Genomic DNA, 22,063 nt, shown 5'->3' with positions numbered 1-22,063 from the left:
AAATTTGAAACAAACTTCATCTGCGTGCACACGTAACAAGTGCTGTTAAAACATGATATCTCTATTTTGTATAGTCTTTGAGACTTCTTCATACGGACGGACGAAAATGGCTATATCATCTTGGTAATCAAGAATATATATACTACTTCATAGGGTTGGAGTTGCATCCTGCTGCCGGCTCAAAGATATAATAATACCCTTCTACCTTAAGAATATCGGGTATAAACACGTAAAAAACTCGGCAATAGTCGCACCAAAAACCCCAACAGCTTGTAGGTAATTTGCATTTGCGCTTTGACTATGTGTGTGTGTTTGTGTGTGTGTGTGTGGCATGGCCTCTGTGGCAGAGGATGGTAAGCTCGAAACTTTGCTCTAAGGTCAAAAACAGAAAACTGCGTCTAGAAAGTAAACCATGTGTCTGTCCAGTGTGTGTATGTGTGTGTGTGTGTGTGTGTGTGTGTTTGTGTAACACCTTTTAGCAATAGCTCTGCTTACACATTTGTAGCATACTTTAGGGCGCGCAATAATTTCATGCCTCGCTTTTTGTTGCAACAATTAGACGAAAGTTTTACAGCTTTCACCCCAAGGCAATGGGTTGCCTGAAAGTTGAAAGAAACTGAGATTTGTTTACAGAGACCCGAGAGCTGAGTCCTAAGACCTGACAACTGAGAGCGAGAAACTCGAGAGACACTTGCGGGCAGAGCTCGAAAAGAAAAGCAAGCATTAAATTGCTATGCTTGGCTTCAACTAGTTTATTTCTTAGAAATCGAGCCAAGTCTTCGGTGAATGTCAGAACAGTTCTAATTAATTTCCATTAAAGCAACCAAACAAAGTCGACGATGAGATATTAAAAGCAAAAAGAAAAACGAAAGTAATTAAACCAAATGAATACTGTGAGTTGTTGCATTTGAAATGTGCACAAAGTGCATGAAAGTCCATTGGTCTGCAAATTGTGCAATGTTTAAATGAAATTAAATGAAATCAAAATTTGAAGCTAGCAAAAGCAAAACTACTTCGTAGTATATATAGTATAGTAGATTAACTCAGGTGGCAAACACGACCAAAATGAAATGTCTGTGCAGTCGAGAAGACACAAGACGATGGTGATGGCGAATGTGAATGTGAATGTGAAACAATTGAAATTGTGGCCTTCCCCAACACTGAAGTACAGCAATTAGAATTAGAATCTAATTTCATTGCAAAACAATTTTCGAACTTCAAACGACAGCCACAAGTCCAAACCTGAACACGTACACATACGGGTGTGTGCTTGTGGGTGTGTGTGCGTGTATATAGAATGGATGCTCATTGTGTGTGCATGTAACTTAGTATACTATATGTATGTAAAAGGGAACAACAACAACAACAAGATAATAACAACTCGCAAATGTGTGTAGCCGCTCATTGCGGTTTTAGGAACCCAAAACTAATGGGTGGCAGCGGTGGGCAACGGTGGGCGGTGCGGGGTGGTGTACAGTAGACACCCACTAATACAAATTGGCCAAAGCACCACAAGGTGATCGTTGGAACCAGAATTGTGCTCGTCGTTGGTTGTGAGCTGGCCACAAGAGCCGGAAATAACAGCATGACCCAGATTTGCATACTCTCACACACACACACACATACACTCCCACACACAATTTACGTAAACACACATTCTCACACACTCAGTCTGATGTTTTTCTAAACAGTCAGTTGGATGAGGGGAAGAAAGGGAGCTGCACCTTAGCTGCTTGACTGGCCGCAAATTTGAACTCGAAGCAAATTGTAGCTGGCATTCGTGGAATTGGCTTTGAGTCTAAGGGGGTTTAGACCATGAATACAATGAGTGCTGACCACACTCATTTACGCACATTTCGGCTGTCTTTATGTTGAGCTTCACTTTAATTACGCACTATCAAAAAGTCTCATTAAGTCAAGGCTTAGCAGTCAGAGCATATTAAATATCATTATTAGAGCAAACACTGAAAATTGTTGGCCCAAAAAGCACAGACACACACACACACACATGCATGCACACACATTGTTGTTGATTAAATGGTAAAAGTTGTATAATCAAAAATTATTTCATAAACAGGCTCAGTGAGCCTCAAAGCTTGCCTCGTCTCCTGCTATGCTATACGAGTATAATGGCAAAAACTCGAAATTTAGCAAAATCTACGCTCACCGCCCGATGCCACGCCCCCGCTGCCACCCGTTACGCCCTCTGGCCTAACCCCGCTTGCATACTTTATTAGTTTTGAGCGCTAAATTAATAATAAAAAGTTTTTGCAGCTGCGAGTTTATCTTGCATAGCAACCGACCACCGCCAACACAAAATATTAAGCATACGCAATGTGGTGCGTTGGGGCCATTAGCCAGCTGCGACTATACACACACACACACAAACTTATTACATATGCGTATGGGTATTGTACTTGTGTGTTGTATGTGGCAATGGGTCAAGCCTGGCCTGATTATTAAAAAAACAAAAGCAATTATAAACGAGAATGTGGTTGAAAATTACTCTAGCTACTACAAACTGCGCACTGTTAGGAATTGTTCTATGTGCTTACAAAATATATAGTACAAACACATACGTGCTTTGTTTGTGTACTCGAGTGTGTGTGTGTGTGTGTGTGTGTGTGTATGTGCGAGCTTGTGAAACTGATATGCATAATGTATGTAAAAGTTTTTGGGTGAAAAGTGGGTTTTCCTTCCAACTGACTGGCACGCTTAAAGTTTCCGCTCGTAAACAGCATCTCATCAACCAAAAGACCATAATAAAATGTTACAAATACATTTAAAACAAGTTACAAGCTGCGGGGTATGTTAGGCAAACCGATACCCTTTATCCCAAGTAGTGTAACTGCAGCTCATCTAATACTAAGTGATGTGATTCACTTAGTAGATTCAATTTAAATTACAAATATTTTGCATTTAATCTATATGATTAATTATCAAAATTCAAAAATTTTGGCTGCGATCATATAGAAAACTTTAAAAGTGTTTAAATGATAACCGAATTTTATCAAAAACAGTCTTACATTTTTTGACAATCTGGTCTTTTTCTCAACTATATGTTACATTTTGTATGGTATATCGATATATTAAAATATAACATTGGGTATATTTAAGTATTATTTCAGCAGTTTTATTTAGTATTTTTAACGATAAAAATACCTATTTCACACTGCGTTTATTATATCTATTGGATGTAAGATAAAAACTACTTGATTCACAGATAAAATTGACATTTGCAACTACGCAATTAGATTATTACATGTCATAGTATAATTGTCATTTAAACTCTATATAAATACGGCATTTCTATAGATCCGCTGGAAACTCTCTAACTTCTATTGTGTCGGTGAAATGAACTTCGCTGTAATTTCCTCTGGAATACTTTTGTGTTTCTTGTATTTGTGTGTTAAGAGCAATGCAAAGGTAAATTCGTTTATAATCAGATTTACCGTCTAATATATCCCAACAATACATAGTGCAATTGGGACTATGAATTACTTAATTTTGATCCTACGTCGTCTGATAAGAATCTACTTAATGTCAGTACAAGGCTTGAAAACGGTGAACTTGGTATGCCATCAGTTTCAGGATATGTTGATTGGAAATACGATTGTGATGAAAATACAATGGTAAGTTGATTATCTTGCGAATGAAGGGATTATAATATTTTCACTTAATTGCAGACTGAGATGAAAATTTATTATTCTCAAAACGGAAGAGAAAGCACCTATCATGAGCAACCTTATGCTATCCCAAAAATGTCATTCTATCATTTTTTGGATCAGTATTGGATGAAATTGGTCTATCCCTTCTTTGCGGATTGCTCGAATCTACCGTCATTCGATAAATTTGTACCACCTGGCCCAAGAAAACGTATCTATTTGATAAATGTAGACCCGAGCCAACTTCAGGTCCAGAAACAATGCCAAGGGGCTACTATAGAGTTGTGTGGAAAATAATTGGTGAAGCCACTCTTAACGTTATACTCGATTGTAAAATAACACCCAAAAGGTTTAATATAAGGTACAGATCAAACCTGCAAAAGTGATGCCTAAAATCTACCCTGCAAGTTGAAGAAAATCAATTAACAAGAGTAAATTTAAATAATTTCTTTAATAGCAACAGTCGTTTAAGTTTGCGGCGATTAAATTAAAAAATAAAATATAATTCAATAAATTCCAGCAGTGATTTTTTTATGGCCTTAATCGAATAAGTTTTGAAATATTTTAGTATTTCGTCGGTACACTAATGTTGTATATTATAAAGATATTACTTTACTTTTTACTAAAAATGACTAGCGAATATCTCATAGTCATGGACAACAGGCTGTAATTTTTATACCCGCTACACATAGGGTAGAAGGGTATTATAACTTTGTGCCGGCAGGAAATGTATGTAACAGGTAGAACGAGGCATCTCCGACCCTATAAAGTATATATATTCTTGATCAGCGTCAACAGCCGAGACGATCTAGCCATGTCCGTCTGTCCGTCTGTGTGTCTGTCCGTCTCTCTGTCCTAGATCTCAGAGACTATAAGAGATAGAGCTATATTTTTTTTTTCGATAGCATTTGTTATATTTGCACGCAGATCAAGTTTGTTTCAAATTTTTGCCACGCCCACTTCCGCCCCCGCAAATCAAAAATATCGAATAACAAGCGTAATTTTAAAGCTAGAGTTGAATTTTGCTAAGTACAATAATAACTATAGTAGGTTTGATTCCTGAGAATTTGGTTGCGATCAGATAAAAATTGTGGAAGTTATTAAAGAAATACTTTTGTATGGGCAAAAACGCCTAACATACTTACTAAGGGTCTTAGTTGCTTTGGCTGACAATTTGGTATATTGTGCCGAGTAGACTCGACTGCACCTTTCTTACTTGTTTATTATCAAATATAAATAGGAAAATAAAAATAAAATAAAATAATGATATTATTTCAATGATAAGTCATTAGGTATCGGATGACATTTAAACGCTGGCATGACACGATTTGTATCTGAAAATTTAAAGATTACAAAATAATTGGTTAGTAGATAAATCTGACTATGCCAACGACGCAATTCGAGTTTTCGTGTGATTTCATAATTGTCGTTTCATTTGTATATAAGCACAAAATTTAAATAGATCCGCTGGTAGTTCTCTAACTTCTATTGTGTCGGTAAAATGAACTTTGCTGTAATATCCTCTGGAATACTTTTGTGTTTCTTGTATTTGTGTGTTAAAAGCAATGCAAAGGTAAATTCGTTTATAATCAGATTTAACGTCTAATATATCCCTACGATACATAGCGCAATTGGGACTATGAATTACTTAAATTTACCTCTTCGTCGTCTGATGAGAATCTACTTAATGTCAGTACAAGACTTGAAAACGGTGAACTTGGTAAGCCATCAGTTTCAGGATATGTTGATTGGAAATACGATTGTGATGAAAATACAATGGTAAGTTGATTTCCTTGCGAATGAAGGGATTATAATATTTTCACTTAATTGCAGACTGAGATGAAAATTTATCATTCTCAAAACGGAAGAGAAAGCACCTATCATGAGCAACCTTATGCTATCCCAAAAATGTCATTCTATCATTTTTTGGATCAGTATTGGATGAACTTGATCTATCCCTACTTTGCGGATTGCTCGAACGTACCATCATTCGATAAATTTGTGCCACCATGGCCCAAGAAAACGTATCTATTTGATAAATGCAGACCCGAGCCAACTTCAGGTCCAGAAACAATGCCAAGGGGCTATTATAAATTTGTGTGGAAAATAATTGGTGAAGCCGCTCTTAACATTGTAATTGATGTTAAATTAACACCAACAGGCTTAATATAAAGTAAACATTAAACGTGCAAAAGTGATGACTAAAATCTGCCCTGCAAGTTGAATAAAATCAATTGACAAGAGTAAATTTTACTGATTTTTATTAAAACTACAATCAATATTTCGCGGCGATTATATAACATATAAAATATAATTCAATAAATATCTTTACAGAAAATTACTAGTGGGTATCTCATAGTCATGTACAATCCGCTGTCTTTTTAATCTAAAGTAAGGTTTTTTAATAAATATTTTAGTTTTATTTTTATTATCAAATATAAATAAGAACACTAAAATAAAATTAAAATAATGATATTATTAATAAAGATCGGATGACATTTAAACGCTGTCATGACACGATTTGTATCTGAAAATTTAAGGATTAAAAAATAATTGGTTAGTAGATAAATTTGACGAATATCTCATTAGTCATATTTTTCGTTTCACAATCGCTAAAGCTCTCTAACTTTTATTCTGTCGATGCAACGAATTTTGCAGTATTTCTCTCAAGAATAATTTTGTGCTTCTTGTGTGCTAAAATCAATGAAATGGTAGATTGTCAAAGATGTAAAATTCTCCTACATAATATTCTTTTAATATAACCCTATAATACATAGCGCGATACATCAGCTTCATTGAATTGCAGGCAGAAATGAAAATATATTATTGACAAAGCAAACGAGAAGCCTTTCGTGAGCTACCATACCATATAATGTACCCTATTTCACTCTACATTTTTGTAAACCAGTATAACGAAGTTAATCTATCCCTTGTTCGAAAGTTGTCAACAGCCGTTTTATAATAAAATAAAAAATATAGATGCACGTAACAATTTTAAAATTACTGCGATTTATATTTTAGAAGAATAACATTGCAGAATACGAGTAATTGATGATCTTTGATATCCGCATCTGATTTTACAATTCATGTCTCAGCTGTATATAAATATGTATGTCCACAAAAAGTTCTCGTTGCCACTCGTATTATGAATTTCGCAGTAATTTCCTCTATAATACTTTTGTGTTTCTTCTACTTGTGTGTTAAGAGCATGCAATGAGACTTAAAACTGTAAGTCGTTTTTCTCAGAATCTCAATTTGTTATATATATGCACAGCGCAATTGGGATTACGAAATTTTGAACTTTACAGTTGAGTCTTCAGATGATAATCTACTTAATGCCACCTCAAAAATTGAAAACGGTGAACTTGGCAAGTACAATCATTTTCTGCATTTGTTGATTGGAAATACGATACTGATGAAAATACCATGGTGAGTAGGCAAGTAGTTAAGAATATAATCATTTATATAAAGCAGTTGAACATAATTTCATTTAATTGCTTTCGAAATGAAAATTTATTCGTGTCAGAGCGGACGAGAAAGGGACCTTTTCACTACCATATACTAACCCAAAATTTCACTCTACGAATTTCTTAAAATGATATTATATGAATTTCCTTAGAGTACTCGGATGCTCAAACCTACCGCGATTTGATGAATTTGTGCCACCATGGAACAAGACTTTGTATATATTTACTAAGTGTAGACCCGAGGGGAAAACTAAGCCAGAAATAGTGCCCAGAGGTTACTATAGAGTGGTGTTGACTATAAGTGGACAAGCACAACTTGTCTACCAACTTGATGTAAAAGTAAAACCAACAGGTTGATGTGAAAAATAAATTTGAGAAAATTTTCGGATTTCCTTTCATTAACCAACCATTAACAGTTAACAAAAAATTATGAAGTTTTACTATTAAAACTTGTTATTTCAATTACAATTTATTGTACATAGATGCGATATTTTTTTTTTTGTAAGAAAAATCAATAAAAAATCTATATATCGGATATCAATATACTAGTAATTATAAAATATAGCATAGAGCGCATATGCCAGATTGTCATCCAAATCAATTACGACACGAATTCAGTTTTTTTGTCATATTAAAGTATTTCTTGAGTAACTTTTAAACTTTTTATCTGATCTAAGGCAAGTAGTTAAGAATCAATTATTAAAATTATGAATGTAAGATCAACTAAAGCTTTTTTAGTTGTTTACGATATGAATCAAGCAAAAAATAATTTCTATTATTTAAAAAATTCATCATGATATTTAAATAGATTCATGTAATATTTTTTAAGATTATAAAATAATAGATAAACAGACAGATTTGACATCTGTTATTTCTGTTCTGTTATGCTAAACTTTACCAAGTTAAGTTGCCATCTCAAAAATTGAAAACGGTGAACTTGGTCAGACAACATTTTCGGCATTTGTTGATTGAAAATACGATGGTGATGAAAATAACATGGTGAATATAATCATTTATATAAACAGGCTTAATATATTTTCATTTAATTGCAGATCGAAATGAAAATTTATTCGTGTCAGAGCGGACGAGAAATCCATTTTCATGAGCTACCATATAAATACCCAAAATTTCACTCTACGAATCTCTTAGCCAAGATTATATGAATCTCCTCTATCCCGAGTACTCCAGTTGCTCAAACCTATCGCGATTTAATAAATTTGTGCCACCATGGAACAAGACTTTGTATATATTTACTAAGTGTAAACCCGAGGGCCAACTATGCCAGAAATAGTGCCCAGAGGTTACTATAGAGTGGTGTTGACAATAAGCGGACAAGCAGAACTTGTCTACCCACTTGATGTAAAAGTAACACCAAACGGTTTGATCAGTTATCATTTTAATTGATGTGATCAAAAATAAATAAACCTTTCGCATGTGAGATGTTGAAAATTTCTGGAAATTTTAGAATTGATATTATTTTTTATTAACTAAGGATTGATCGACGAAAGAACAAAAGAGTTAATTCAAGTTTTCAAAGGCCTTTTGAATATGGGTAATGCTATTAAAAATAAGAATACGTAAATGTTCGTAAGATTTTAATTTTGCTTAATATTTTGCAATAATACCAAAATTATACCAAATGGTATATTTGTTATATCGATATAGTACCACATTCAAAATATACCATAGAAGGCATAATATACCAGATTGTCGGACAAAGCAACTAAAACCCCTAGTAAGTAGGCGTTTTTGCCCATGCGAAAGTATTTCTTTAATAACCAAAATTTTTGTCTGATCGTAACCAAGACTTTTCAGGAGTCACAATTACTATAGTTATTATTGCATATAACAAAATTCGCAGCTCTAGCTATAAAGTTACGCTTGGTATTCGATTTTTTTGAACTTGCGGAGGCGGAAGTAGATGTGGCAAAATTTGAAACAAACTTTCTGCGTGCAAATATAACAAATGCTGTCGGAAATTATATTAATTGAATTAATATTAAAATTATAGCTCTATCTCTTATAGTCTCTGAGATCTAGGTGTTCATAAAGACGGACGGACGGACGGACAGAGCTACAGACGGACATGGCTCTATCGTCTCGGCTGTTGACGCTGATCAAGAATATATATACTTTATAGGGTCGGAGATGCCTCCTTATACCTGTGACTTACATATGCTGTCTAAAATGTTTTGATAGATCAGACAACTAAGATATAAAATGAGGTAAAAAAAAGATAATGAATTATATAAATTCTCCATCAACAATATTAATTGCTTGTTTTAATTTATAATATGAATTGTGATTAAAATGTTCAATGCCGTGTAATCAAAAATAACAGAAGGGTAGATCAATTTAACAATCGACGCAATTAGATTTTACAATGCGATTGTTGAATTGTTGTTTCAGCTATATATAAACCCGACATTTATGACAATCCGGCAGAAACTGTCTTCATGCTATTCTACTGTGCAATGAATTTTGTTAAAATATCATTTGGAATACTTTTGTGTTTCTTGTACTTGTGTGTTAAAAGCAATGCAAAGGTATCTGAAAATCGTTTTTAAATAGATTCAACACTATATCGTTACTTATCGTAGATCAAATATGACTATGAAATACTTGACTATGAACCTATATCCTCAGATGATAATTTATTTAATGCCACCGCAAGAATTGAACACGGTGAACTTGGTAAGGAAACCTTTTCGCTATTCGTAGATTGGAAATGCGATACTGACGAAAAAACAATGGTGAGTTGGTTATATGAAAAATATATTATTTTTTACATTTTTTATATAATATTATATATTATATTATAAAAAAGAAAATATTTTCATTTTATTGTAGATCGGAATGAAAATTTATTGGTGTCGGAACGGACGGGAAAACGCCTTTCGTGAGATGCCATATAATATACCGGACATTTCATTTTACCAATTTCTAGACCAATATTATATGAAACTCTTTTATCCCGATTACGCCAGTTGCTCGAACCTACCGGCATTCGACAAATTTGTGCCACCATGGAACAAGACTATTTACATATTTAATAAATGTAAACCTGAGGGAAATTCTTGGCCAGAAGTATTGCCCAGTGGCTACTATAAAATTGTGTTGAAACTAACAGCACAAGCAGAATTTGTCCTTTCAGTTTCTGTTAAATTAACATCAAAAGGTTTAATGTAATCAGAAATAAAAATGATTTCTAATGGCTTAAATAAACTATAAGAATTATTTACTGTGGCCCATTAAGAAACTCTTTAATTTCAATACTTCAATATATGAATATAACATAAATATCTAGTGAATAACTTTTTATTTTTGCGGCATATTAATTCGGTATGTTTTAAAATGAACACTGTACTGTTTTTCACTATATAGTCTAATTTAAATGTAGTACTTCAACGATATACATACCAAATATACCCTGCGGCATATGCTAGTTTTCTCTGGTATATTTTAAGAATAATGCCACACTGTTTTGCTTTTATTCAAAATGGGTAGCGGGTATCTCACAGTCGAGCAAACTCTACTGTAGCTTTCCTACTTATTTCTAACTAAATATATTTATTGCTATTGTGCACTGTATTTAAAGTAAACCTTTGATTTCTGAGTACTGTCCTTTGACTTTTGGAGGACAATTTCTAGATTTCATTAAGTCCGTTAAGAAATGTATATGAGCCTGCGGTTGGAAATTGAGGTGCGCTCTAGACTTCAGTGGGACGCGAACTGGCGCAATAGCAACTCGTGCAAAACAGCAAGGCTGATGGTTTTCTCTACTAAAAAAACTAAACCAAATTCGTCATGCAGCTTTCAAAGAAAGACTGCAGGCTAATACTAGACATTTTAACTGGTCACTGTCTGTCAGCTATCCATGCTGTAAAGCTGGGTATCACGAACAGTGATCAGTGCAGGAAATGCAACGAGCCCGGGGTTATGGAAACACTTGAGCATCTTCGCTGTAGGTGCCCAGCGTTATCCGACTCCGGCTGAAATACCTCAATTCGCCGTGCCACAACGATCTTCGTGACGTTTCACGGTTACCTCCTAGGATGCTGCTGGCTTTTGCTAAAAATGCATCCATACTGTGCGAGTTCTGAGACGAAGATACGCTCTACCGGTACAGCTGCGGACCTCCACTGGGTATGCTTTGCCCCGTACAAGGGCAGCCGGTCCCACCTAACCTAACCCAACCTTCCTCAGGATTACTTTGTGCTTCTTGTGTGCTAAAATCAATGCAATGGTAAATTGTCAATGGTGTGAAATTCTTCTACATAAATAATTGTAGACAGAAATTAAAATATATTATTGTCAAAGTGGACGAGAAGCCGCCTTTCGTGACCAACCATATAATGTACCCGATATTTCACTCTACAATTTTTTTGGAGCTGTAATATATGAAGTTAATCTATCCCTTGTTCGAAAGTTGCTCAATAAGTCTTTGTATGTATTTAGTAAGAGCAGACCAGAGGGAAATTCTTGGCCAGAATAGTGCAATTGGACAAGCGCAACTTGTCTATATACTCAATATTAAAATATTCCCAAAAGGTGTTTTATGATCAAGAATGTAAACCACAACTAATGTGCGAAGATGAAAACTGGTCAAATATTATTAAACATTAAAAGAATTTTCAATGTGGCCTATGGACAACTAGTAGTTTCAAAGCCAAATTGGAAAATATTTAATATTTCTTTTTAAGATAAAATCAAAATAAGTAAAGAGTTTCACATAATTATTTGCTCTATTACTAATTGACAATTGATTTTTCCAAGAATTATAAGATCTGCTTTATAATAAAATAAAAAAATATAGATGCACGTAATAATTTTAAAATTACTGCGATTTATATTTAAGAAGAATATCATTGCAGAATACGAGTAATTGATAAACAGATAACTTTGACATCGGGAAACTGCGCAATAAGATTATTGCATGTGATTTTACAATTCATGTTTTACCTGTATATAAATATGACATTTTTGTAGAGCCACAAAAAGTTCTCGCATTGCTATTCACTCGGTATTATGAATTTCGTAGTAATTTCCTCTATAATACTTTTGTGTTTCTTCTACTTGAGTGTTAAAAGCAATGCAAAGGTAAATTGACAAAAAAACTGTAAGTCGTTTTTGCTCAGTTGAATCTCCTAATCATTAGTTTTATTATATATGTTACAGCGCAATTGGGATTACGAAATGCTGAACTTTACAGTTGAGTCTTCAGATGATAATCTACTTAATGCCACCTCAAAAATTGAAAACGGTGAACTTGGCAGACAATCATTTTCTGCATTTGTTGATTGGAAATACGATACTGATGAAAATACCATGGTGAATATAATCATTTATATAAAGCAGTTGAAATATTTTCATTTAATTGCAGATCGAAATGAAAATTTATTCGTGTCAGAGCGGACGAGAAAGGGATTTTCATGAGCTACCATATACTATACCCAAAATTTCACTCTACGAATTTCTTAGCCAATATTATATGAATTTCCTCTATCCCGAGTACTCCAGTTGCTCAAACCTACCGCGATTTGATGAATTTGTGCCACCATGGAACAAGACTTTGTATATATTTACTAAGTGTAGACCCGAGGGAAAAACTATGCCAGAAATAGTGCCCAGAGGTTACTATAGAGTGGTGTTGACAATAAGGGGACAAGCCGAACTTGTCTACGGTTAATTGATGTGATCAAAAAATAAGCAGAAGTTGTCGTCCAACTTGATGGAAAAGTAACACCAAACGGTTTGATCAGTTAATATTTTAATTGATGTGATCAAAAATAAATAAACCTTTGGCATGTGAGATGTTGAACATTTCTGGAAATTTTAGAATTGATATTATTTTTTATTAACTAAGGATTGATCGACGAAAGAACAAAAGAGTTAATTCAAGTTTTTGTAAAGGCCTTATCAATATGGGTCTATAGCTATTAAAGGATAAGAAATGTAAATGTTCGTAAGGTTTTTATTTTGCTTAATATTTTTCATCATAAATAAAACAAGTAAGAAAGTTACAGTCAAGTGTGCTCGACTGTGGGATACCCGCTACCCATTTGAATAAAAGGAAAATGTTGCGGTATTTTTTTAAAATATACCGAAAATTCGAAAATACCAAAATTATACCAAATGGTATAATTGTTATATCGATATAGTACCACATTCAAAATATACCATAGACGGCATAATATACCAGATTGTCGGACAAAGCAACTAAAACCCCTAGTAAGTAGGCGTTTTTGCCCATGCGAAAGTATTTCTTTAATAACCACAATTTTTGTCTGATCGTAATCAAGTTTTCAGGAGTCACAATTACTATAGTTATTATTGCAAATACCAAAATTCGCAGCTCTAGCTCTAAAGTTACGCTTGGTATTCGATTTTTTTGATTTGCGGAGGTGGAAGTAGGGGTGGCAAAAATTTGAAACAAACTTGATCTGCGTGCAAATATAACAAATGCTGTCGAAATTATATTAATTAATTAACATTAAAATTATAGCTCTATCTCTTATAGTCTCTGAGATCTAGGTGTTCATACGGACGGACGGACGGACGGACGGACGGACGGACGGACAGACGGACATGGCTCTATCGTCTCGGCTGTTGACGCTGATCAAGAATATATATACTTTATAGGGTCGGAGATGCCTCCTTCTACCTGTGACATACATTTCCAGCCGGCACAAAGTTATAATACCCTTCTACCCTATGGATAGCGGGTATAAAAACTCGATTAAAATTACTTTTTATTTTAAATGCTGTCTAAAATGTTTTGATAGATCAGACAACTAAGATATAAAATGAGGTAAAAAAAGATAATGAATTATATAAATTCTCCATCAACAATATTAATTGCTTATTTTATTTTATAATATGAATTGTGATTAAAATGTTCAATGCCGTGTAATCAAAAAATAACAGAAGGGTAGATCAATTTAACAACGACATCGACGCAATTAGATTTTACAATGCGATTGTAGAATTGTTGTTTCAGCTATATATAAACCCGACATTTATGTCAATCCGGCAGAAACTGTCTTCATGCTATTCTATTGTGTAATGAATTTCGTTAAAATATCATTTGGAATACTTTTGTGTTTCTTGTACTTGTGTGTTAAAAGCAATGCAAAGGTATCTCAAAATTATGTTTAAACAGATTCAACACTATATCTTTACTTATCGTAGATCAAATATGACTATGAAATACTTGACCTTGAAGCTATATCCTCAGATGATAACTTATTTAATGTCACCTCAAGAATTGAATACGGTGAACTAGGTAAGCAAACAGCTTCGCTATTCGTAGATTGGAAATGCGATACTGACGAAAAAACAATGGTGAGTTGGTTATATGAAAAATATTATTATAAAAATGAAAATATTTTAATTTTATTGCAGATCGGAATGAAAGTTTATTTTTGTCGGAACGGACGGGAAGACGCCTTTCGTGAGATGCCATATAATATACCGGACATTTCATTTTACCAATTTCTAGACCACTATTATATGAAACTCTTTTATCCCGATTACGCCAGTTGCTCGAACCTACCGGCATTCGATAAATTTGTGCCACCATGGAACAAGACGATTTACATAATTAATAAATGTAAACCTGAGGGAGTTTCTTGGCCAGAAGTATTGCCCAGTGGCTACTATAGAATTGTGATTAAACTAATAGCACAAGCAGAACTTGTCATTTCAATTTCTGTTAAATTAACATCAAGAGGTTTAATGTAATCAGAAATAAAAATGATTTCTTATGTGCTTAAATAAACTATAAGAATTATTTACTGTGGCCCATTAAGAAACTCTTTAATTTCAATACTTCAATATATGAATATAACATAAATATCTAGTGAATAACTTTTTATTTTTGCGGCATATTAATTCGGTATGTTTTAAAATGAATACTGTACTGTTTTTCACTGTATAGTCTAATTTAAATGTAGTACTTCAACGATATACATACCAAATATACCCTGCGGCATATGCTAGTTTTCTCTGGTATATTTTAAGAATAATGCCGCACTGTATTTCTTTTATTTAAAATGGGTAGCGGGTATCTCACAGTCGAGCAAACTCTACTGTAGCTTTCTTACTTATTTCTAACTAAATATATTTATTGCTATTGTGCACTGTATTTAAAGTAAACCTTTGATTTTTGAGTACTGTCCTTTGACTATTGGAGTACAATTTCTAGATTTCATTAAGTCTGCTAAGAAATGTAAATGAACCTGCGGTTGGCATTTGAAAGGGATGCTTGCAAATGACTTAAACGTGTTTTTTTGGCAAACAGACCAAAAGCCAGACAATACGCCATTTTTAATTGACTTTAAGAGAAAACTTGGCGACATGACGGGTTGAGGGGTTGAGGGCTCGAGACGGGTTAGAGACGCGACGACGAGACAGTTAAGCGAAGTTGCTCTGACCCCGTCAGAAGTTAAATAATTAAAATGCAACTGGAAATGCTGAATGGCGCCTGTTCGTGTGTTTTAAATTATTAATTAGAATGCAGGGTCAGCGCAGCAAGTAGAAATGAGAGATAATCAGAGGGGGAATGAAGGGGACACAATGCCTTGAGCTTTGTGACAGTTTGCAAATGAGGGCGCCATAGTAGAAAGGCGTGGCGAAATATCAAGCAGTGACTCGACAAAACATTCTTCTTATGATGTTGTTGTTGTCTCTCTGTTGCCACTCCCAACAAACGCCCTTTTTAGTTTTGTTTTTCTAACCACGTCTGATTACTGCGACGCTGCATGTAAAATATATAAATAAAAAAATGAATGAGAGGGGAAAAGAGCGAAATAACAGTGCAGTTCAGTTGTTCACGATGTTCGCGTTGTTGTTTCTGCCTGCCAGCAACAAAAAACATATAGGGAAACACACAAAGACAGAGTGAGAGACAGAGAGTGATAGAGAGAGAGAGAGAGAGACTCCACATTGCACTTGGACTGTGACCTGCTATGGCACAAGTTGTTGTACTTGTTGCTCGCTTTGCTCAGTTAATGGGCCCTGCATTGAGCCTGCATAGCTATTCGCAATTCCCCCCATTTTCCATTTTCCCATTTTGTATTTTCCTTCCTTTTATTTTCTAGTTATATTCCTTGCTATTCTGTGGACAAGGTCAAGCGTTGTAATAGTTTTAATTAAGCGTCGCTGGTTCCATGCTTCTCTTCTCTTCTCTTCTCGGCTCGTAATTGTTTTGTTGTTACATTTGCTGCTGTTGTACTGCAAAAGGTTGTTAAGCCAGGGCAAAAAGCGGGTAATAATAATTGCAATGGCTGCTGCTCTAAGCGTTAAATGGCCTGCGAATTTCAACAGATTGCGCCAAGTGATACATGCACATATTTATTGCATTTCAAGCAAAGAATATATTTATTTTCACACGAATTCTTTGCACTGCCTCTCGTGAAATCCACTTGATTAAAAATGCAATGGTTATCCAAAAAATCTTTCTATTTACCAATATGCTCTCATTAATTGCTTAACACGTTATTTATTAGCTTTTGGTCAATTTTGTATTTATGCTTAATCAAACAAACGGACGCAATCAGTTAGCCACATCAATTACACACTTGAATGGCCATTTTATTAAGTAAATCATTTAAATTAATTTTGAAAATTGCATAGAGTGCCATCAAGTGCCCCAGACGGGCCTCTTTTCAATGGTTGCGAAACATTTGTGATTTATGTTGCATATATATGTACATATATTTTTTCGTGTACTTTTGCGAGATTTCCCAATTACTCGCACATATATTAACTGACATCAAATGGGTGTGCAATGCGGCGTATGCGCAATATGTGCAATAGACACAATTTGTAGCAGTTACAGTTATTTACAATTGTCGACGGTGGCAAAAAACAAGTTGCAACAAACGAAATAAAAATCGACAATGCAGTTTATGAAATGTATTAAATTTTTCGGGCAAAATTTATGCGGTAGTTGAACAATTTTTTAACCCATTGCTGCCCATGAAAAGTGCATAAATTTGCAATTTTATTTCTTATATTTTTGGCACACATTTTTATTTTGTTGACTGCAGTGAAATATTTATATAAAAATAGTCGGCAACAAAAAGAAGCCGAAGCCGAAGCGACGATGTTGTGCTGTGCCGATGATTAATGAGTGCACATTTTAATAGGTAGTCTCCGTTCCCCTTCCGTCTTCACCATCTACCCATCTGCCCATCTTCCCACCCATTTCCCCCGTTTTTCCATCTCTCCGGGCTGCATTTCCCGTGCATTTCCACATGATTGCACTTAATACTTATATGTGCAGCTCCGAACAACAATTTTTTTGTCGGGGGGCTGGCAGCAAATTTTTTTCACACACAGACAGAAGGAGAAAAAAACGTTGTTCGCCTTTTTGGCCGCATTGCTGGCCATGTGCCTACCCTCCTCCCCCTTCCCATGGCTTCCCCTACCCATTACCATTGCATACCCAGCGCATTTTCCACCCGGCGTGATTTATTACTTCAATTGTGTAGTCGCGGGAAATGCATTTTGCGCATTGCATTTCATTGCTGGCAGCGTTTGTTTTTCCAGTTTCCCAAAATCCTTGCTTGCACCCCTGTACCCCTGTACCCCTGTACCCCCTTACCCCAAGCCTCATTTGAACTGCGAGGTGTGAAGTTGGTTCCACACAAAATCACACACTCACACACTCACACACACACACATACACGCACATGCTTATACTCATGTTTGTGGCTGATTTTTTTCCCCATAGCCTCCAGCCAAATGATGATTGCAGAAGGGGTATGCTGACTTCACAGGAAGAGTATTTGCATATAAATTAAACAATTGTAATTCAATTTGCGGCTATGCGAATGCAAACTGATCTCAACAGCTTGCAACACATGTTGGATCAGCTGAATAGTTATCTTGGACTAATTTCTGATTATTCTGAAGCTTTATATTATTATTATATTTTGCACATTTGATTACTATTTATAGTTAAAGCCAATAATTGATGATTTAAAAATGATTTATCATATTTTATTTGTATGGAAAAATCCATTTCTATTTTTCTTGGAGCAAAATATAATTGACCAAATGAAAGCTGGTCATACTTAAAGTGTTTTGCTCTTCTTTTTTGCACTCTCTTTCATTCCTTTTATTTTATCGACGTAGAACCCACAAGATGTTTTAAATATGTTAAGTAAAAAATAAAGAAGACTTAATAACTTAAAACAAACACACGAATTGTTCTTATGTAATTTTGTTACCTGGGAAGCCTTTAAATAAAATTGTATTATTAAACAATATGGTATATAAAACAGAAATATTAAATTTTACTGATTCAACCGCTAGATATAGTTGATGGCAATAAAAACAATGTATCTTATATTTCTAAATGATTAGTCATATTTCCTTGAACTAATAAACACTCAATCAAATGCCTGATAATCACTAAAGTTTTTTTTGTATACATCTATCAACTGTAGTTAGGGTATTTCTTAGTCGCTGCTTGCGTACTGAGCAATTGCAATTTAAATGTTGTGTTTTTGGCTTTGTCTAAGTGTGGCTTGTGGTTAGGGTAGCAATGAGTCGTGTTACTTTTCAGCTTGTTAGCTAACACCACTTGCTGGATTGCTTTCGTTTCTTTCATTTCTTTTCTTTCTTTTTTTTTTTGTTCGTTCATTTTTACGCGTAAATCACACAAATGTCGGCTGCTGAAAGGGTAAAAGAGAATGCTTGTGTTCTATACTCCTAAAAATCGTAGCATACTTTGCACGCAATCAAGCAATAGGAGAGACTTTTATGTAGGTGAATAGAGACCCGGAGGAATGGAGGCAATATGAGTGGGAATTGGGGAATTGAGAATGGGGAAAATACGTAATATAATTTGTAGGCTCTTGCATTTTCGGCATGCCATTTCTCAAGTCTCTGGGCTTCGGCTTGGGCACGGGTCGGAGCTTATCGTGCATTTAATTACGTGGCCCCGTTTCCCCAGCAGGCGACAGAGAACGAATGAGACTCAGAGAGAGAGAGAGAGAGAGAGAGAGAGAGAGAGGAGGTAAAGAATGCGAAAGCCAGACGACCGCTGGCCATGCAGTGACATATATTTCAGTCATTGCACTTCTGCTTAACGCCTTGAGCATGGCCAAGCCACGACTTGCCAACGAACTGAAGTTGGCTTTATAGAGCATATTTCTGGGCATAGATGGGCTTTAAGGGTATTTCCCGGGCCGTCAGAGAGATGGAGAGAGAGAGTCAGCCATGTTCATTGCTTCCGCCAGCAGAATTATTTTAATTATGCATTTGCATTTTGAGCAGACAGTCGCCGGTGGCAGCGACTTGACTTCCACTTCCACTTCCACTTGCACATCTAAATCGACTTTGGTCTGGTTCTGACAACATATGTAACTAATCGCCACAATCATGGTCAGTCGACTGACAGACTGCACTCCGCTCACGTCCCGCCGCCGACAAGTTATAGCATAGAGCAGCCAGCAGCTGGCTGAACTTCTCAACTGGACACTGATGCGATTCATGAATTTTGATGATTATGCTGATCGCTTGGATTATGCAGTGAGCAGCGTGTGAACTCAATTTGTGCGAGGCCTGAACGTTTGCTATTCCATCATCATCATCATCATCATCATCATCATCAGCAGCAGCAGCAGCAGCCAACAGCCAACAGAAGCAACCAACAACCAACATCAGCTGCATCAGTCGGTCATTTAGTCATTTCGTCCCCTGGTCATTCGGTCAATGAGAGAGTTACCAGCCTCCGGGCGTTTCTAAAGCAAAATTAGTTTTTCATGTAAATTTTTAGCCAATGACATGCGGTCCAGCCAACCATCTCCCCTGCCACCCTCTCTCGGCGACTCTCTCGCATACATATGCATGTGCACTTGTATGTGGCCTATAATCGTACACATGTGTGCGTTTATTATAATTTATGTATCAATTTATCATGTTGTATACTCTGCAGCTCTACATGGACGACTTTGTCCAGCTCCACTCACTTCACTTCCCTTTCCCTGTCCCTTTCCCTTCGCTGCTTCTGTTCCAACTTTTGGGGCTGTAACTAATGCCAAGCGAGCAACAAACTGTTCGCTTTTAATTCCCAAAAGCCAGAATTTTCAATTACAAAATGTGCACATGATTGGAATGATGATAACATGCTTGAAAATACACACACCTAGATTAATTTTTAATAATACGAACAGCTATTGGAACCAAGTTGCTTGCAAACTAAGTCAGCAAGTTATTAAAGCGTCGACAGCGAAATGCAAAATTACGTAGTGACTTTTTTATCATAAGCGGAACTTCGCTTATGCATCTTTGTTCAATTAAATTTACGATATTTGTGTGCTAGAATGACATTAATGATTATGTATTTAAATAATTAGGTTCCAATTCCTCTGCATCAACTTCAATATTAATATTAATAAATTCCAACTAAGTAATCAACTACTAAATTGTAGAATATTGTGACAGCTCTAACTGAACTTTTGTCCATTGAATTTTATTTAAACAAAATAAAATATTTTTAGTTATTTTTAAATAACTTTTTTTTAGCTAAAATATCTAGTACACATTTATTTATATCTATTTCTACATATTCAATTTAGAAACCAATTATATTTTATAGCTTGCAAATAATGAAATATTTCTAATAAATTCTTTACCCATTTCTTGGGTAATTGAAAAAATAATAAAATATTTCAATTTGTGTAGGTTCAATATTGAAATTAATTCTATCTGAGTAATCAATAACTAAAGAATTCTCATTGCAAACAATTGTTCCTTTCACTTCATTTAAATAAAATGTTAAAACATTTTTAGCAATTTTTAAATAATTTTTCCTTTAAATAACTTACTTAGCACATATTAGAATATATCTCATTATACGTCTCCAAGTTAGACACAATTCATATTCAGTTTACCAATAGTCTTCTAAATCCCATTCTTTTGGTAATTGAAAAACTAAGCCCATTTTGTCTTAATTATTTCAAGTTGTGTATCTTTAATATTGAAATTAATAAATCCAAACTGCAGTCTGCTGCGTGCAATCCATTTGAGTTGTGTGGATGGAAGAGGGGGTCAAAATCAGAGCAGATTGTCAGAGTGGCAGCTGGGATTGGCCATTTGCAGCTCAAGGCTGGCGGGGCCATTTGTTGTGGTTCCGGTGGGAGTCACAAGCCACGCCTTTATGTACTCAGAGTGGCGCGTGCATGTGGCACAAATCCACACACACAGGCACACACATAAGCACATACACACACACACACACACACAATGTACAATGTCTGATGTCCAATGTCCAATGTGCATTGTGCACACGCGGTTAGGCAAACATTTTCTCAACTATTGAACCATTGCGAGATTGTATTGACACTGCAATGGCACAGCTTGAGGCAGCATTCTCTTCACACCCCTCTCCCCTTCTCTGCAGCAACCAGTTGGCAGTTACTTTGTCAGTGCGGAGACGGAGATCGAGACTGTCGCCAACTAGCAGGCAAATCCCTTTAAATTGCTGATTTTCGAGTCGAGTCGCTGTAAGTCTCAGACAACTATTTTATATATATAAATAGAGAGAGAGAGAGTTTTTTCCATCTCGTTCGCTACTGCTGTATAAATCTAAAGCCAAAGCGGATTGCGATTGCATTGATATGCAATGTTGTCCATGTCTAAGCCGTCGCCTCCACAGCAGTGCATTGCCATTGCCAGCGTTTATTTATTTGTTTCGACTGTCCAATGCGAGCGACTGACTGGCTGCCAATTCGTCAGTTGGCCATCCGCACAATCTGGACGCAATCTGTGCAAAATCTGTGCACTCGGCACCCGCGTTTAAGTGCTTTACAAAGTGGCATTAGAGGCACGGCTACCTTTCACTTTGCCATTCAATTGCGCCAGCTTGTCGTGAGTTATGTCCCAGTTGAAAGTGTGCTCACTAAGCTCACAATGAAT

At 35.5% G+C, this 22,063-nt stretch overlaps 2 protein-coding genes across 3 annotated transcripts; both read left to right on the top strand.

Moving 5' to 3' along the window:
* Positions 1-3,209: 3,209 nt before the first annotated feature.
* Positions 3,210-5,967, top strand: LOC133838717 (uncharacterized). 2 transcript variants are annotated; one of them, XM_062269911.1, is made up of 3 exons: positions 3,210-3,426; positions 5,292-5,444; positions 5,499-5,967. In XM_062269911.1, the coding sequence occupies exons 1-3, from the start codon at positions 3,355-3,357 to the stop codon at positions 5,835-5,837; spliced, it is 564 nt and encodes a 187-aa protein (XP_062125895.1). In that variant the 5' UTR covers positions 3,210-3,354; the 3' UTR covers positions 5,838-5,967. The 2 variants fall into 2 exon arrangements, with proteins under 2 accessions (XP_062125895.1, XP_062125894.1); XM_062269910.1 differs by lacking the exon at positions 3,210-3,426 and adding an exon at positions 5,150-5,238.
* An 8,185-nt stretch (positions 5,968-14,152) lies between these two features.
* On the top strand, positions 14,153-14,875 carry LOC133836817 (uncharacterized). The gene is made up of 3 exons (XM_062267405.1): positions 14,153-14,269; positions 14,324-14,476; positions 14,537-14,875. Exons 1-3 carry the CDS (start codon positions 14,180-14,182, stop codon positions 14,873-14,875), a joined length of 582 nt encoding a protein of 193 aa, XP_062123389.1. The 5' UTR covers positions 14,153-14,179.
* The last annotated feature ends 7,188 nt before the right edge of the window (positions 14,876-22,063 follow it).

Source organism: Drosophila sulfurigaster, chromosome 2R, assembly GCF_023558435.1.
Source record: "Drosophila sulfurigaster albostrigata strain 15112-1811.04 chromosome 2R, ASM2355843v2, whole genome shotgun sequence".
Classification (NCBI taxonomy): Eukaryota; Metazoa; Arthropoda; class Insecta; order Diptera; family Drosophilidae; genus Drosophila; species Drosophila sulfurigaster.
The sequence above is the reverse complement of the archived record's forward strand: the minus strand, read 5'-3'. Positions and strand labels throughout refer to the sequence as shown.

What these genes read in the sequence shown, in the direction of transcription:
- LOC133836817 (XM_062267405.1), top strand. Translation starts at nt 14,180, where the DNA reads ATGCTATTCTATTGTGTAATGAATTTCGTTAAAATATCATTTGGAATA. An exon ending in GTGTTAAAAGCAATGCAAAG is followed by an intron (nt 14,270 to 14,323) that starts GTATCTCAAAAT and finishes TACTTATCGTAG; the next exon opens with ATCAAATATGACTATGAAAT. An exon ending in ATACTGACGAAAAAACAATG is followed by an intron (nt 14,477 to 14,536) that starts GTGAGTTGGTTA and finishes ATTTTATTGCAG; the next exon opens with ATCGGAATGAAAGTTTATTT.
- LOC133838717 (XM_062269911.1), top strand. Translation starts at nt 3,355, where the DNA reads ATGAACTTCGCTGTAATTTCCTCTGGAATACTTTTGTGTTTCTTGTAT. An exon ending in GTGTTAAGAGCAATGCAAAG is followed by an intron (nt 3,427 to 5,291) that starts GTAAATTCGTTT and finishes TACGATACATAG; the next exon opens with CGCAATTGGGACTATGAATT. An exon ending in ATTGTGATGAAAATACAATG is followed by an intron (nt 5,445 to 5,498) that starts GTAAGTTGATTT and finishes ACTTAATTGCAG; the next exon opens with ACTGAGATGAAAATTTATCA.